Below are 18,764 nucleotides of genomic sequence, written 5' to 3' on the forward strand. Positions count from 1 at the left end.
TTGAATGGGTTGCATATGTGAGTCCATATTAAATATAGTAATGAAACACAGACTTACTCACAATCATTTAATTATACTTTGACGACCGGTTTCGATCTCTACAATATACAGATCATCTTCAGGTCGGCGTTACAAGTAGTTAAATGCTACAATAAGAGAAAACTTGTGTTAGACCAGTGTCTGATTGAAGAGATGTTAATAGAAAGCCAAATTTAAAAATTTTTTATAAAATTTTTTGAAATAAAGGTTTGCAACTGTTGACATTTCAGAATATTGGTATATACAAAGTCAAACCTATGAGTAAAAATGCTCATAGGCATGTATGTGCAAATGGGTGCATACAGTTTGAATTTGTTGAGATTAAAATTTTTAACCATTAAAAAACAAAATAAACATAAACTGACTTAAATATGCTTCCAAATTCAAAGTAGTAATAATAAAAAATAAAAGAGATAGTAATATTGTTCTAATCTACTTACATGCCGTTACAAGGATTGCGTTGCAACTTAGTTGTTGTCATATTAGTACGTCCAAATTATGCTAATTGGTTTGTTGGGATAGTGATAGGGTAAACAGACATGTTACGTAGGTTAAAACACAGTAAGATTTCAAATTTGGAATTGATCCTGAAGGAAGATGCGTATGTGAAACGGGTGATGTTTTGTTCGAATGGAGAAAGACAATGCTCCAGGAGTTGCGTATTAATTGTAGCAAAGTATGAAATGTTATTCTAGGATCTTGTACAAATGTGATGGTCTAAGCTCGTAGATGTTATACGATGCGGGCAGAGGTCAAAGTATAGGACATGACAAATAGGAAATTGTTGTCATAAATTAATACAATTTAAGATATGTTGTTCTCAGTAAATTAACTGAGGGATGTCATAAGTATAATAATATCATAATATTATGAAGTAGTAAGTGCCATACACTATGAAACTATGAAGTGTATAGAAATAAAGGGAAACTAGTTAGTTAAATGAAAAAATTATTATCAAAACATCGGTTAAGAAACTGTAAATTGAAAAATTTTAAAAAGGTAAGAAATTGATAAAATTAAAGAATATTTTGTTTGAGCTATTGTATAATGGGATATGTACAAAGAAAAAGAAAGAAACGAAATATTAATGGAAGGGTGTAGGCACTTACTTGAGAATAGTTTTTAACTAAATAAATAAATTAACACATAACACATAGGGTTTAAAAGCACAAAGACATAACAATTATTGGTAAAAAGTTTTTTAAGGGAGGTAGCACTACATTTCCCCAATTACTATTTAACTTAGTTTTTACTTCCTAAATTGAAGTCTAGTTTTTGTGTTTTCAAGAGGGAATATTGACAGTGTAGACAGATGTAGGTTATCTGAAATGTCAAAACACTTCTTCTCAAATGTTGTACAGTAATTGCCTATTTTAATTAAATCTCTTAGTAACATAAAGTATACAGCATTTTCAAATTTTACAAAAAAGATAGTTGTTAATTTATAGCATTAATAACAAAATCTAAACTATATGTGTAACCACTATTGTGAAAAAATGTTGTAACAATAATAAAAGTACATGATTAAAAGATAACAGATGTATTATTCTACATTAGTATTCAAGTAGAGAAGAATTAAAGTAGAGAAGAAGTGTTGAGTTTAAGTGTAAGTAGGCAGTGCATAATCTAACGTACAAGCATATCACCTGTTGCATAATTGTAGATGAGTAAGATAAATTGATTAGCCTAGTCTATTTAAATTTAGTAAATGAAAACAGATATAAAACGTGAAAGTTATAACAAAGAAAAAGAAAAATAAAAGAAAGTTGGTTGGTAGTATTGTTAATATTGCAGTCGTGGCAATGCCACGTCAACGAGGTCAGAGGAAACGGAATGTTTAATGACAGGTGTGTAGAGGGAGGTAGGGGGGGGGTGTTAATTTAAAAGAGAACCTAAAGTTTGTTTAAATCCTATTTGTATGTAAGTATTGGTGCCAACCAACTTCCTCATGCGCCATAAATGGTAAGTTATAAATTTAAAGTATTTAATAGATTAAAAGGTTTTGATAACTTGTACAAAATGATCATGCACTTCCATATCGGAACTTATTAAATTTATAAAGCTATAATATAAAATGTGTAGTCTTAGTGAATTACAAATAATTTAGGGTGACATTTTTATATTGAGAAACACGTGTTTAATGTTTAAGAATATTGCACTGATCAGACTCCGTATTAAATGTTCAAACGGTCAGGCAACTATGAGATATTAACAGAATGAGCTCAAATGCCATACCAGCAAATTTTCTGACATTTTAAAAAAGTTGTAGGTTACATTTTTATATCACCACGTGGAGAAGTGCAGATGGTAATTGATTGTCCAGTAATGAAGCTAAGATGGGAAAATTGGCTGTGTACTGAGCTACAAAATCATCAAATTCTACAGGAAACGAACAATGGAGAATGGATTTGAATAAAATTAAAATTAGCGGGATTTTGGAAATTAAGAGTGAGTAGTTGTTGTAACTTTTTAAAAAAATTTTGTAAGAGTGTGTATAAGATTGTGAGTTGGAACTATGGAGTAGTTTGAATGAAAAGGCGGGTACGATAACTGCTGTTGGTGTATGTATATTGAAAGATAGATTTGAAATAAAATTTTAGATTTTGCAGGTTTGAACTTTTAATTAGATGTCGGGTTGTGTACTGTAGTAAGAGTGGGTTATTTTATAGTAAAACTGAATAAGCTGGTATAAATTCAAGCTCTAATTGGGCATTCAATGTATGTCTAGTAGGGTCCTTTAAAGATTTTAAAATCTCAAAATGTTCCAGGTTATTCAGGACGTGGCCCTTTTTGCAGATGTGAAGAATTTTGAAATCAATGTCCGGATTGAAATTATGGTTGGAGTTACGGATATGTTGGGAAAAATGAGATTGTCCAGATGTTGGGCGCTGTATGTATCTAAGATGTTCCTTCAATCTGGTGTCGAACGATCTAAAGGTTCTTCCGACGTAATATGACGAGCAGGTATGGCATTTAAGCTCATAAACTCCACAACACTCAGATCTATCACGACTGTCCTTGTTATTCAAGAAAACCAAACCTAAATTTGAATTAGTTCTAAAAGAAATATTACAGTAATCTTTAAAAATATGAGCTAATTTGTAAGAGAATTGACCTGTAAATGTTAATGATCTATATGGTTTTGGCTCCTGTTCGACTAGAATAGGCTGTGTATATACTCGATGTTCTAAAATTCTATTTGTTTTTTTGTGTAAAATTTTATTTACTAAGTCCACAGTATAACCATTATTAACTGCTATTTGTTGGATAATTTTTAATTCTTTGTTAAATGAAGTTGTAGTCAATGGGATAGAGACAAGCCTGTTGATGTAACTATAAAAAGCAGCCAGTTTATGTTGTATGGGGTGGTGTGAATCGGCAGGGATAACTGTACCTGTATGGGTTGGTTTTCTATAAATACCAAAGTCAATCGTTCCATTTCTGAGTGTCAATGTAAGATCTAAAAAGTTCAAACTCTTTGAGTCATTCTGAATCTCTAAAGTAAATTTAATAGTGTCATGTAAAGTATTGAGGAAATCTAAGAAATCGTGAAGAATGTCAATTGTGCCATTCCATATTATTAAAGTATCGTCAACATACCTAGCGTAAAATTTAATATAATCTGTAAATGGATTATTTTTCACTATTTTATTAGATTCCAAGTCATTTAGAAAAATATCAGCTAATATCGGTGAAAGAGGAGATCCCATAGCTAGTCCGTCCGGTTGCACATATGTGGTGTTGTTGAAATTAAAGAAATTCTGACTCAGACACAAATTCAAAAGCTCTGTATACTCAATAATTTGATTAGGATGGTAATTATTATTCCACAAGTCTAAAGCAACAATACTGATAACTTCGTGTGTTGGAATGTTAGTAAAGAGATTAGTTATGTCTAAGGAAATCAATAAATCTTCATTACTAAGATTAACTTCTGTAATTTTATTTGTCAAACTTAAGTTGTTAGAGACTACATAATCGAATTTATTGTTGTAAAAGGTTTTAAGGAATTTGTTTAAGTGAGAAGCTAATGCATGAGTGGGAGAATCAGTAAAGGATACCACTGGTCTGATTGGTATGTTTTCAAAGACATCAGTCTTGTGTATTTTCATGAGACCATAGAGTCTGGGAACGTTTGCTTTAGATGGTAAAAGTTTCTTTTTAGTAGTATTATCAAAAACTTCAGTGATTTTATTGATGGCTGTTCTAACTTTAGTAGTGAAAGTATTAATATTGACAGATTTTGTTAGAAATTGGTTATCTAGTATAAAATTAGTGACTTTTTGATGGTAGTCTTGGGTGTGTAAGACAACTACAGTGCTGCCTTTATCTGCTTTAGTGACTGTAAGGTTATTTTCACTAATTTTCTTATCAATTGATTTAATGGTGTCCTTATATTCATTGAGAGGGTTTCTGTGATAGCCCTTTCTGTTGTTACAAATAGCCTCCTTTTCTTTTTTCAGTAATACTTTCAAACTGCTCCTAATTTCTTCTGTGTTTTCCAGTGGTATTGATTGTAAGATACTTTCACTCTCAACTCCGAGTAGTTCTAGATTTCTAAGTTGTTGTTTTTTAGAAGATTGGGGGGGATTGAATTTGAAACCTTTTTGGAGTAGAGACAGTTCATTATTCGAAAATACTACGTTAGAGTAATTTATGAAAGGGGTGTAGAATGTATGTTGCTCAGAGCCATCGAAAATGTTGTCTGGGTCAGAAGATATAGATGTATTAATACTATGAGTTTGATCAGGAAGATCACTAAGACTAGTATTGGTAGTAACGTTTAATAATCGTTCAGAAGTATACAAATCAGAATTTGTAAAATTAGAAGGTGTTACAATATAAGAGCCAATACTGTTACTATCCACCACAAGTTGGTCATTGTTAAGTTGTGAAAACACAGATTGATTTGACAAAATAATATTGTTATTTACTCTATGTGTTATAAATTTAAGTTTCTTGATCTTATCATGAAGTTTCCTATATTGTCTACTCCTATGAAAATTAATAGTCCCATGTAAATCACGCATACATTCATCAAACTCGAGCGCTGTCATTCTTCTATGTAAGCTATTGTAGATTGTCTTCAGTTGCAAGTCAATGGTGTAGATATGTTGGTATAGTTTCCGAATCTCATCCCTAATGATGGATCTACCCAGAATTTTTACTTGTTTAGCCTTCGTTGCATTGAAGTTAAGTTCTCTTAGTCTACCTCTAGCATAACTAGGCAGCAGGTTGAGACGTAAACATTCGTTGTTATAAAAGATCTTAGATTTTTGTAACATTTTCTTGATGTTCAGCTCCTTGTAACGGTGTAGCAAAGTTGCTAGTCTTGCATTATTCAAATATTGAATGGGTTGCATATGTGAGTCCATATTAAATATAGTAATGAAACACAGACTTACTCACAATCATTTAATTATACTTTGACGACCGGTTTCGATCTCTACAATATACAGATCATCTTCAGGTCGGCGTTACAAGTAGTTAAATGCTACAATAAGAGAAAACTTGTGTTAGACCAGTGTCTGATTGAAGAGATGTTAATAGAAAGCCAAATTTAAAAATTTTTTATAAAATTTTTTGAAATAAAGGTTTGCAACTGTTGACATTTCAGAATATTGGTATATACAAAGTCAAACCTATGAGTAAAAATGCTCATAGGCATGTATGTGCAAATGGGTGCATACAGTTTGAATTTGTTGAGATTAAAATTTTTAACCATTAAAAAACAAAATAAACATAAACTGACTTAAATATGCTTCCAAATTCAAAGTAGTAATAATAAAAAATAAAAGAGATAGTAATATTGTTCTAATCTACTTACATGCCGTTACAAGGATTGCGTTGCAACTTAGTTGTTGTCATATTAGTACGTCCAAATTATGCTAATTGGTTTGTTGGGATAGTGATAGGGTAAACAGACATGTTACGTAGGTTAAAACACAGTAAGATTTCAAATTTGGAATTGATCCTGAAGGAAGATGCGTATGTGAAACGGGTGATGTTTTGTTCGAATGGAGAAAGACAATGCTCCAGGAGTTGCGTATTAATTGTAGCAAAGTATGAAATGTTATTCTAGGATCTTGTACAAATGTGATGGTCTAAGCTCGTAGATGTTATACGATGCGGGCAGAGGTCAAAGTATAGGACATGACAAATAGGAAATTGTTGTCATAAATTAATACAATTTAAGATATGTTGTTCTCAGTAAATTAACTGAGGGATGTCATAAGTATAATAATATCATAATATTATGAAGTAGTAAGTGCCATACACTATGAAACTATGAAGTGTATAGAAATAAAGGGAAACTAGTTAGTTAAATGAAAAAATTATTATCAAAACATCGGTTAAGAAACTGTAAATTGAAAAATTTTAAAAAGGTAAGAAATTGATAAAATTAAAGAATATTTTGTTTGAGCTATTGTATAATGGGATATGTACAAAGAAAAAGAAAGAAACGAAATATTAATGGAAGGGTGTAGGCACTTACTTGAGAATAGTTTTTAACTAAATAAATAAATTAACACATAACACATAGGGTTTAAAAGCACAAAGACATAACAATTATTGGTAAAAAGTTTTTTAAGGGAGGTAGCACTACATTTCCCCAATTACTATTTAACTTAGTTTTTACTTCCTAAATTGAAGTCTAGTTTTTGTGTTTTCAAGAGGGAATATTGACAGTGTAGACAGATGTAGGTTATCTGAAATGTCAAAACACTTCTTCTCAAATGTTGTACAGTAATTGCCTATTTTAATTAAATCTCTTAGTAACATAAAGTATACAGCATTTTCAAATTTTACAAAAAAGATAGTTGTTAATTTATAGCATTAATAACAAAATCTAAACTATATGTGTAACCACTATTGTGAAAAAATGTTGTAACAATAATAAAAGTACATGATTAAAAGATAACAGATGTATTATTCTACATTAGTATTCAAGTAGAGAAGAATTAAAGTAGAGAAGAAGTGTTGAGTTTAAGTGTAAGTAGGCAGTGCATAATCTAACGTACAAGCATATCACCTGTTGCATAATTGTAGATGAGTAAGATAAATTGATTAGCCTAGTCTATTTAAATTTAGTAAATGAAAACAGATATAAAACGTGAAAGTTATAACAAAGAAAAAGAAAAATAAAAGAAAGTTGGTTGGTAGTATTGTTAATATTGCAGTCGTGGCAATGCCACGTCAACGAGGTCAGAGGAAACGGAATGTTTAATGACAGGTGTGTAGAGGGAGGTAGGGGGGGGGGTGTTAATTTAAAAGAGAACCTAAAGTTTGTTTAAATCCTATTTGTATGTAAGTATTGGTGCCAACCAACTTCCTCATGCGCCATAAATGGTAAGTTATAAATTTAAAGTATTTAATAGATTAAAAGGTTTTGATAACTTGTACAAAATGATCATGCACTTCCATATCGGAACTTATTAAATTTATAAAGCTATAATATAAAATGTGTAGTCTTAGTGAATTACAAATAATTTAGGGTGACATTTTTATATTGAGAAACACGTGTTTAATGTTTAAGAATATTGCACTGATCAGACTCCGTATTAAATGTTCAAACGGTCAGGCAACTATGAGATATTAACAGAATGAGCTCAAATGCCATACCAGCAAATTTTCTGACATTTTAAAAAAGTTGTAGGTTACATTTTTATATCACCACGTGGAGAAGTGCAGATGGTAATTGATTGTCCAGTAATGAAGCTAAGATGGGAAAATTGGCTGTGTACTGAGCTACAAAATCATCAAATTCTACAGGAAACGAACAATGGAGAATGGATTTGAATAAAATTAAAATTAGCGGGATTTTGGAAATTAAGAGTGAGTAGTTGTTGTAACTTTTTAAAAAAATTTTGTAAGAGTGTGTATAAGATTGTGAGTTGGAACTATGGAGTAGTTTGAATGAAAAGGCGGGTACGATAACTGCTGTTGGTGTATGTATATTGAAAGATAGATTTGAAATAAAATTTTAGATTTTGCAGGTTTGAACTTTTAATTAGATGTCGGGTTGTGTACTGTAGTAAGAGTGGGTTATTTTATAGTAAAACTGAATAAGCTGGTATAAATTCAAGCTCTAATTGGGCATTCAATGTATGTCTAGTAGGGTCCTTTAAAGATTTTAAAATCTCAAAATGTTCCAGGTTATTCAGGACGTGGCCCTTTTTGCAGATGTGAAGAATTTTGAAATCAATGTCCGGATTGAAATTATGGTTGGAGTTACGGATATGTTGGGAAAAATGAGATTGTCCAGATGTTGGGCGCTGTATGTATCTAAGATGTTCCTTCAATCTGGTGTCGAACGATCTAAAGGTTCTTCCGACGTAATATGACGAGCAGGTATGGCATTTAAGCTCATAAACTCCACAACACTCAGATCTATCACGACTGTCCTTGTTATTCAAGAAAACCAAACCTAAATTTGAATTAGTTCTAAAAGAAATATTACAGTAATCTTTAAAAATATGAGCTAATTTGTAAGAGAATTGACCTGTAAATGTTAATGATCTATATGGTTTTGGCTCCTGTTCGACTAGAATAGGCTGTGTATATACTCGATGTTCTAAAATTCTATTTGTTTTTTTGTGTAAAATTTTATTTACTAAGTCCACAGTATAACCATTATTAACTGCTATTTGTTGGATAATTTTTAATTCTTTGTTAAATGAAGTTGTAGTCAATGGGATAGAGACAAGCCTGTTGATGTAACTATAAAAAGCAGCCAGTTTATGTTGTATGGGGTGGTGTGAATCGGCAGGGATAACTGTACCTGTATGGGTTGGTTTTCTATAAATACCAAAGTCAATCGTTCCATTTCTGAGTGTCAATGTAAGATCTAAAAAGTTCAAACTCTTTGAGTCATTCTGAATCTCTAAAGTAAATTTAATAGTGTCATGTAAAGTATTGAGGAAATCTAAGAAATCGTGAAGAATGTCAATTGTGCCATTCCATATTATTAAAGTATCGTCAACATACCTAGCGTAAAATTTAATATAATCTGTAAATGGATTATTTTTCACTATTTTATTAGATTCCAAGTCATTTAGAAAAATATCAGCTAATATCGGTGAAAGAGGAGATCCCATAGCTAGTCCGTCCGGTTGCACATATGTGGTGTTGTTGAAATTAAAGAAATTCTGACTCAGACACAAATTCAAAAGCTCTGTATACTCAATAATTTGATTAGGATGGTAATTATTATTCCACAAGTCTAAAGCAACAATACTGATAACTTCGTGTGTTGGAATGTTAGTAAAGAGATTAGTTATGTCTAAGGAAATCAATAAATCTTCATTACTAAGATTAACTTCTGTAATTTTATTTGTCAAACTTAAGTTGTTAGAGACTACATAATCGAATTTATTGTTGTAAAAGGTTTTAAGGAATTTGTTTAAGTGAGAAGCTAATGCATGAGTGGGAGAATCAGTAAAGGATACCACTGGTCTGATTGGTATGTTTTCAAAGACATCAGTCTTGTGTATTTTCATGAGACCATAGAGTCTGGGAACGTTTGCTTTAGATGGTAAAAGTTTCTTTTTAGTAGTATTATCAAAAACTTCAGTGATTTTATTGATGGCTGTTCTAACTTTAGTAGTGAAAGTATTAATATTGACAGATTTTGTTAGAAATTGGTTATCTAGTATAAAATTAGTGACTTTTTGATGGTAGTCTTGGGTGTGTAAGACAACTACAGTGCTGCCTTTATCTGCTTTAGTGACTGTAAGGTTATTTTCACTAATTTTCTTATCAATTGATTTAATGGTGTCCTTATATTCATTGAGAGGGTTTCTGTGATAGCCCTTTCTGTTGTTACAAATAGCCTCCTTTTCTTTTTTCAGTAATACTTTCAAACTGCTCCTAATTTCTTCTGTGTTTTCCAGTGGTATTGATTGTAAGATACTTTCACTCTCAACTCCGAGTAGTTCTAGATTTCTAAGTTGTTGTTTTTTAGAAGATTGGGGGGGATTGAATTTGAAACCTTTTTGGAGTAGAGACAGTTCATTATTCGAAAATACTACGTTAGAGTAATTTATGAAAGGGGTGTAGAATGTATGTTGCTCAGAGCCATCGAAAATGTTGTCTGGGTCAGAAGATATAGATGTATTAATACTATGAGTTTGATCAGGAAGATCACTAAGACTAGTATTGGTAGTAACGTTTAATAATCGTTCAGAAGTATACAAATCAGAATTTGTAAAATTAGAAGGTGTTACAATATAAGAGCCAATACTGTTACTATCCACCACAAGTTGGTCATTGTTAAGTTGTGAAAACACAGATTGATTTGACAAAATAATATTGTTATTTACTCTATGTGTTATAAATTTAAGTTTCTTGATCTTATCATGAAGTTTCCTATATTGTCTACTCCTATGAAAATTAATAGTCCCATGATATTTTTCTAAATGACTTGGAATCTAATAAAATAGTGAAAAATAATCCATTTACAGATTATATTAAATTTTACGCTAGGTATGTTGACGATACTTTAATAATATGGAATGGCACAATTGACATTCTTCACGATTTCTTAGATTTCCTCAATACTTTACATGACACTATTAAATTTACTTTAGAGATTCAGAATGACTCAAAGAGTTTGAACTTTTTAGATCTTACATTGACACTCAGAAATGGAACGATTGACTTTGGTATTTATAGAAAACCAACCCATACAGGTACAGTTATCCCTGCCGATTCACACCACCCCATACAACATAAACTGGCTGCTTTTTATAGTTACATCAACAGGCTTGTCTCTATCCCATTGACTACAACTTCATTTAACAAAGAATTAAAAATTATCCAACAAATAGCAGTTAATAATGGTTATACTGTGGACTTAGTAAATAAAATTTTACACAAAAAACAAATAGAATTTTAGAACATCGAGTATATACACAGCCTATTCTAGTCGAACAGGAGCCAAAACCATATAGATCATTAACATTTACAGGTCAATTCTCTTACAAATTAGCTCATATTTTTAAAGATTACTGTAATATTTCTTTTAGAACTAATTCAAATTTAGGTTTGGTTTTCTTGAATAACAAGGACAGTCGTGATAGATCTGAGTGTTGTGGAGTTTATGAGCTTAAATGCCATACCTGCTCGTCATATTACGTCGGAAGAACCTTTAGATCGTTCGACACCAGATTGAAGGAACATCTTAGATACATACAGCGCCCAACATCTGGACAATCTCATTTTTCCCAACATATCCGTAACTCCAACCATAATTTCAATCCGGACATTGATTTCAAAATTCTTCACATCTGCAAAAAGGGCCACGTCCTGAATAACCTGGAACATTTTGAGATTTTAAAATCTTTAAAGGACCCTACTAGACATACATTGAATGCCCAATTAGAGCTTGAATTTATACCAGCTTATTCAGTTTTACTATAAAATAACCCACTCTTACTACAGTACACAACCCGACATCTAATTAAAAGTTCAAACCTGCAAAATCTAAAATTTTATTTCAAATCTATCTTTCAATATACATACACCAACAGCAGTTATCGTACCCGCCTTTTCATTCAAACTACTCCATAGTTCCAACTCACAATCTTATACACACTCTTACAAAATTTTTTTAAAAAGTTACAACAACTACTCACTCTTAATTTCCAAAATCCCGCTAATTTTAATTTTATTCAAATCCATTCTCCATTGTTCGTTTCCTGTAGAATTTGATGATTTTGTAGCTCAGTACACAGCCAATTTTCCCATCTTAGCTTCATTACTGGACAATCAATTACCATCTGCACTTCTCCACGTGGTGATATAAAAATGTAACCTACAACTTTTTTAAAATGTCAGAAAATTTGCTGGTATGGCATTTGAGCTCATTCTGTTAATATCTCATAGTTGCCTGACCGTTTGAACATTTAATACGGAGTCTGATCAGTGCAATATTCTTAAACATTAAACACGTGTTTCTCAATATAAAAATGTCACCCTAAATTATTTGTAATTCACTAAGACTACACATTTTATATTATAGCTTTATAAATTTAATAAGTTCCGATATGGAAGTGCATGATCATTTTGTACAAGTTATCAAAACCTTTTAATCTATTAAATACTTTAAATTTATAACTTACCATTTATGGCGCATGAGGAAGTTGGTTGGCACCAATACTTACATACAAATAGGATTTAAACAAACTTTAGGTTCTCTTTTAAATTAACACCCCCCCCCTACCTCCCTCTACACACCTGTCATTAAACATTCCGTTTCCTCTGACCTCGTTGACGTGGCATTGCCACGACTGCAATATTAACAATACTACCAACCAACTTTCTTTTATTTTTCTTTTTCTTTGTTATAACTTTCACGTTTTATATCTGTTTTCATTTACTAAATTTAAATAGACTAGGCTAATCAATTTATCTTACTCATCTACAATTATGCAACAGGTGATATGCTTGTACGTTAGATTATGCACTGCCTACTTACACTTAAACTCAACACTTCTTCTCTACTTTAATTCTTCTCTACTTGAATACTAATGTAGAATAATACATCTGTTATCTTTTAATCATGTACTTTTATTATTGTTACAACATTTTTTCACAATAGTGGTTACACATATAGTTTAGATTTTGTTATTAATGCTATAAATTAACAACTATCTTTTTTGTAAAATTTGAAAATGCTGTATACTTTATGTTACTAAGAGATTTAATTAAAATAGGCAATTACTGTACAACATTTGAGAAGAAGTGTTTTGACATTTCAGATAACCTACATCTGTCTACACTGTCAATATTCCCTCTTGAAAACACAAAAACTAGACTTCAATTTAGGAAGTAAAAACTAAGTTAAATAGTAATTGGGGAAATGTAGTGCTACCTCCCTTAAAAAACTTTTTACCAATAATTGTTATGTCTTTGTGCTTTTAAACCCTATGTGTTATGTGTTAATTTATTTATTTAGTTAAAAACTATTCTCAAGTAAGTGCCTACACCCTTCCATTAATATTTCGTTTCTTTCTTTTTCTTTGTACATATCCCATTATACAATAGCTCAAACAAAATATTCTTTAATTTTATCAATTTCTTACCTTTTTAAAATTTTTCAATTTACAGTTTCTTAACCGATGTTTTGATAATAATTTTTTCATTTAACTAACTAGTTTCCCTTTATTTCTATACACTTCATAGTTTCATAGTGTATGGCACTTACTACTTCATAATATTATGATATTATTATACTTATGACATCCCTCAGTTAATTTACTGAGAACAACATATCTTAAATTGTATTAATTTATGACAACAATTTCCTATTTGTCATGTCCTATACTTTGACCTCTGCCCGCATCGTATAACATCTACGAGCTTAGACCATCACATTTGTACAAGATCCTAGAATAACATTTCATACTTTGCTACAATTAATACGCAACTCCTGGAGCATTGTCTTTCTCCATTCGAACAAAACATCACCCGTTTCACATACGCATCTTCCTTCAGGATCAATTCCAAATTTGAAATCTTACTGTGTTTTAACCTACGTAACATGTCTGTTTACCCTATCACTATCCCAACAAACCAATTAGCATAATTTGGACGTACTAATATGACAACAACTAAGTTGCAACGCAATCCTTGTAACGGCATGTAAGTAGATTAGAACAATATTACTATCTCTTTTATTTTTTATTATTACTACTTTGAATTTGGAAGCATATTTAAGTCAGTTTATGTTTATTTTGTTTTTTAATGGTTAAAAATTTTAATCTCAACAAATTCAAACTGTATGCACCCATTTGCACATACATGCCTATGAGCATTTTTACTCATAGGTTTGACTTTGTATATACCAATATTCTGAAATGTCAACAGTTGCAAACCTTTATTTCAAAAAATTTTATAAAAAATTTTTAAATTTGGCTTTCTATTAACATCTCTTCAATCAGACACTGGTCTAACACAAGTTTTCTCTTATTGTAGCATTTAACTACTTGTAACGCCGACCTGAAGATGATCTGTATATTGTAGAGATCGAAACCGGTCGTCAAAGTATAATTAAATGATTGTGAGTAAGTCTGTGTTTCATTACTATATTTAATATGGACTCACATATGCAACCCATTCAATATTTGAATAATGCAAGACTAGCAACTTTGCTACACCGTTACAAGGAGCTGAACATCAAGAAAATGTTACAAAAATCTAAGATCTTTTATAACAACGAATGTTTACGTCTCAACCTGCTGCCTAGTTATGCTAGAGGTAGACTAAGAGAACTTAACTTCAATGCAACGAAGGCTAAACAAGTAAAAATTCTGGGTAGATCCATCATTAGGGATGAGATTCGGAAACTATACCAACATATCTACACCATTGACTTGCAACTGAAGACAATCTACAATAGCTTACATAGAAGAATGACAGCGCTCGAGTTTGATGAATGTATGCGTGATTTACATGGGACTATTAATTTTCATAGGAGTAGACAATATAGGAAACTTCATGATAAGATCAAGAAACTTAAATTTATAACACATAGAGTAAATAACAATATTATTTTGTCAAATCAATCTGTGTTTTCACAACTTAACAATGACCAACTTGTGGTGGATAGTAACAGTATTGGCTCTTATATTGTAACACCTTCTAATTTTACAAATTCTGATTTGTATACTTCTGAACGATTATTAAACGTTACTACCAATACTAGTCTTAGTGATCTTCCTGATCAAACTCATAGTATTAATACATCTATATCTTCTGACCCAGACAACATTTTCGATGGCTCTGAGCAACATACATTCTACACCCCTTTCATAAATTACTCTAACGTAGTATTTTCGAATAATGAACTGTCTCTACTCCAAAAAGGTTTCAAATTCAATCCCCCCCAATCTTCTAAAAAACAACAACTTAGAAATCTAGAACTACTCGGAGTTGAGAGTGAAAGTATCTTACAATCAATACCACTGGAAAACACAGAAGAAATTAGGAGCAGTTTGAAAGTATTACTGAAAAAAGAAAAGGAGGCTATTTGTAACAACAGAAAGGGCTATCACAGAAACCCTCTCAATGAATATAAGGACACCATTAAATCAATTGATAAGAAAATTAGTGAAAATAACCTTACAGTCACTAAAGCAGATAAAGGCAGCACTGTAGTTGTCTTACACACCCAAGACTACCATCAAAAAGTCACTAATTTTATACTAGATAACCAATTTCTAACAAAATCTGTCAATATTAATACTTTCACTACTAAAGTTAGAACAGCCATCAATAAAATCACTGAAGTTTTTGATAATACTACTAAAAAGAAACTTTTACCATCTAAAGCAAACGTTCCCAGACTCTATGGTCTCATGAAAATACACAAGACTGATGTCTTTGAAAACATACCAATCAGACCAGTGGTATCCTTTACTGATTCTCCCACTCATGCATTAGCTTCTCACTTAAACAAATTCCTTAAAACCTTTTACAACAATAAATTCGATTATGTAGTCTCTAACAACTTAAGTTTGACAAATAAAATTACAGAAGTTAATCTTAGTAATGAAGATTTATTGATTTCCTTAGACATAACTAATCTCTTTACTAACATTCCAACACACGAAGTTATCAGTATTGTTGCTTTAGACTTGTGGAATAATAATTACCATCCTAATCAAATTATTGAGTATACAGAGCTTTTGAATTTGTGTCTGAGTCAGAATTTCTTTAATTTCAACAACACCACATATGTGCAACCGGACGGACTAGCTATGGGATCTCCTCTTTCACCGATATTAGCTGATATTTTTCTAAATGACTTGGAATCTAATAAAATAGTGAAAAATAATCCATTTACAGATTATATTAAATTTTACGCTAGGTATGTTGACGATACTTTAATAATATGGAATGGCACAATTGACATTCTTCACGATTTCTTAGATTTCCTCAATACTTTACATGACACTATTAAATTTACTTTAGAGATTCAGAATGACTCAAAGAGTTTGAACTTTTTAGATCTTACATTGACACTCAGAAATGGAACGATTGACTTTGGTATTTATAGAAAACCAACCCATACAGGTACAGTTATCCCTGCCGATTCACACCACCCCATACAACATAAACTGGCTGCTTTTTATAGTTACATCAACAGGCTTGTCTCTATCCCATTGACTACAACTTCATTTAACAAAGAATTAAAAATTATCCAACAAATAGCAGTTAATAATGGTTATACTGTGGACTTAGTAAATAAAATTTTACACAAAAAAACAAATAGAATTTTAGAACATCGAGTATATACACAGCCTATTCTAGTCGAACAGGAGCCAAAACCATATAGATCATTAACATTTACAGGTCAATTCTCTTACAAATTAGCTCATATTTTTAAAGATTACTGTAATATTTCTTTTAGAACTAATTCAAATTTAGGTTTGGTTTTCTTGAATAACAAGGACAGTCGTGATAGATCTGAGTGTTGTGGAGTTTATGAGCTTAAATGCCATACCTGCTCGTCATATTACGTCGGAAGAACCTTTAGATCGTTCGACACCAGATTGAAGGAACATCTTAGATACATACAGCGCCCAACATCTGGACAATCTCATTTTTCCCAACATATCCGTAACTCCAACCATAATTTCAATCCGGACATTGATTTCAAAATTCTTCACATCTGCAAAAAGGGCCACGTCCTGAATAACCTGGAACATTTTGAGATTTTAAAATCTTTAAAGGACCCTACTAGACATACATTGAATGCCCAATTAGAGCTTGAATTTATACCAGCTTATTCAGTTTTACTATAAAATAACCCACTCTTACTACAGTACACAACCCGACATCTAATTAAAAGTTCAAACCTGCAAAATCTAAAATTTTATTTCAAATCTATCTTTCAATATACATACACCAACAGCAGTTATCGTACCCGCCTTTTCATTCAAACTACTCCATAGTTCCAACTCACAATCTTATACACACTCTTACAAAATTTTTTTAAAAAGTTACAACAACTACTCACTCTTAATTTCCAAAATCCCGCTAATTTTAATTTTATTCAAATCCATTCTCCATTGTTCGTTTCCTGTAGAATTTGATGATTTTGTAGCTCAGTACACAGCCAATTTTCCCATCTTAGCTTCATTACTGGACAATCAATTACCATCTGCACTTCTCCACGTGGTGATATAAAAATGTAACCTACAACTTTTTTAAAATGTCAGAAAATTTGCTGGTATGGCATTTGAGCTCATTCTGTTAATATCTCATAGTTGCCTGACCGTTTGAACATTTAATACGGAGTCTGATCAGTGCAATATTCTTAAACATTAAACACGTGTTTCTCAATATAAAAATGTCACCCTAAATTATTTGTAATTCACTAAGACTACACATTTTATATTATAGCTTTATAAATTTAATAAGTTCCGATATGGAAGTGCATGATCATTTTGTACAAGTTATCAAAACCTTTTAATCTATTAAATACTTTAAATTTATAACTTACCATTTATGGCGCATGAGGAAGTTGGTTGGCACCAATACTTACATACAAATAGGATTTAAACAAACTTTAGGTTCTCTTTTAAATTAACACCCCCCCCCTACCTCCCTCTACACACCTGTCATTAAACATTCCGTTTCCTCTGACCTCGTTGACGTGGCATTGCCACGACTGCAATATTAACAATACTACCAACCAACTTTCTTTTATTTTTCTTTTTCTTTGTTATAACTTTCACGTTTTATATCTGTTTTCATTTACTAAATTTAAATAGACTAGGCTAATCAATTTATCTTACTCATCTACAATTATGCAACAGGTGATATGCTTGTACGTTAGATTATGCACTGCCTACTTACACTTAAACTCAACACTTCTTCTCTACTTTAATTCTTCTCTACTTGAATACTAATGTAGAATAATACATCTGTTATCTTTTAATCATGTACTTTTATTATTGTTACAACATTTTTTCACAATAGTGGTTACACATATAGTTTAGATTTTGTTATTAATGCTATAAATTAACAACTATCTTTTTTGTAAAATTTGAAAATGCTGTATACTTTATGTTACTAAGAGATTTAATTAAAATAGGCAATTACTGTACAACATTTGAGAAGAAGTGTTTTGACATTTCAGATAACCTACATCTGTCTACACTGTCAATATTCCCTCTTGAAAACACAAAAACTAGACTTCAATTTAGGAAGTAAAAACTAAGTTAAATAGTAATTGGGGAAATGTAGTGCTACCTCCCTTAAAAAACTTTTTACCAATAATTGTTATGTCTTTGTGCTTTTAAACCCTATGTGTTATGTGTTAATTTATTTATTTAGTTAAAAACTATTCTCAAGTAAGTGCCTACACCCTTCCATTAATATTTCGTTTCTTTCTTTTTCTTTGTACATATCCCATTATACAATAGCTCAAACAAAATATTCTTTAATTTTATCAATTTCTTACCTTTTTAAAATTTTTCAATTTACAGTTTCTTAACCGATGTTTTGATAATAATTTTTTCATTTAACTAACTAGTTTCCCTTTATTTCTATACACTTCATAGTTTCATAGTGTATGGCACTTACTACTTCATAATATTATGATATTATTATACTTATGACATCCCTCAGTTAATTTACTGAGAACAACATATCTTAAATTGTATTAATTTATGACAACAATTTCCTATTTGTCATGTCCTATACTTTGACCTCTG

The 18,764-nt window shown here is 31.1% G+C and overlaps 2 protein-coding genes and 1 long non-coding RNA gene across 11 annotated transcripts in view; 1 reads left to right on the forward strand and 2 right to left on the reverse strand.

Moving 5' to 3' along the window:
* LOC126891682 (uncharacterized) lies at positions 1 to 8,391 on the forward strand. 2 transcript variants are annotated; one of them, XR_007700507.1, is made up of 3 exons: positions 1 to 2,001; positions 2,303 to 2,487; positions 8,196 to 8,391. It is a non-coding gene; the product is annotated as an uncharacterized LOC126891682 (long non-coding RNA). The 2 variants fall into 2 exon arrangements; XR_007700508.1 differs by lacking the exon at positions 2,303 to 2,487 and adding an exon at positions 7,691 to 7,875.
* LOC114331693 (zinc finger protein chinmo) overlaps positions 1 to 18,764 on the reverse strand; it is a 285,780-nt gene that overhangs the window by 230,308 nt on the left and 36,708 nt on the right. The window lies entirely within an intron of this gene.
* The window catches only part of LOC126891680 (uncharacterized), a 25,866-nt gene continuing 13,739 nt past the window's right edge, over positions 6,638 to 18,764 (reverse strand). For 4 of the 8 annotated variants that reach the window (XM_050660926.1, XM_050660921.1, XM_050660925.1 and 1 more), the window contains exon 3: positions 6,638 to 11,355. In XM_050660926.1, the coding sequence (XP_050516883.1) occupies positions 8,091 to 9,539 (1,449 nt within the window). In that variant the 5' untranslated portion in view covers positions 9,540 to 11,355 and the 3' untranslated portion in view covers positions 6,638 to 8,090. Of the gene's footprint in view, positions 11,356 to 11,675; positions 11,861 to 17,062; positions 17,248 to 18,764 lie in introns of all 8 variants that reach the window. The other 4 variants (XM_050660922.1, XM_050660920.1, XM_050660919.1 and 1 more) reach the window with 2 other exon arrangements.

This window comes from Diabrotica virgifera, chromosome 9 (assembly GCF_917563875.1).
Source record: "Diabrotica virgifera virgifera chromosome 9, PGI_DIABVI_V3a".
NCBI classification, from domain to species: Eukaryota; Metazoa; Arthropoda; class Insecta; order Coleoptera; family Chrysomelidae; genus Diabrotica; species Diabrotica virgifera.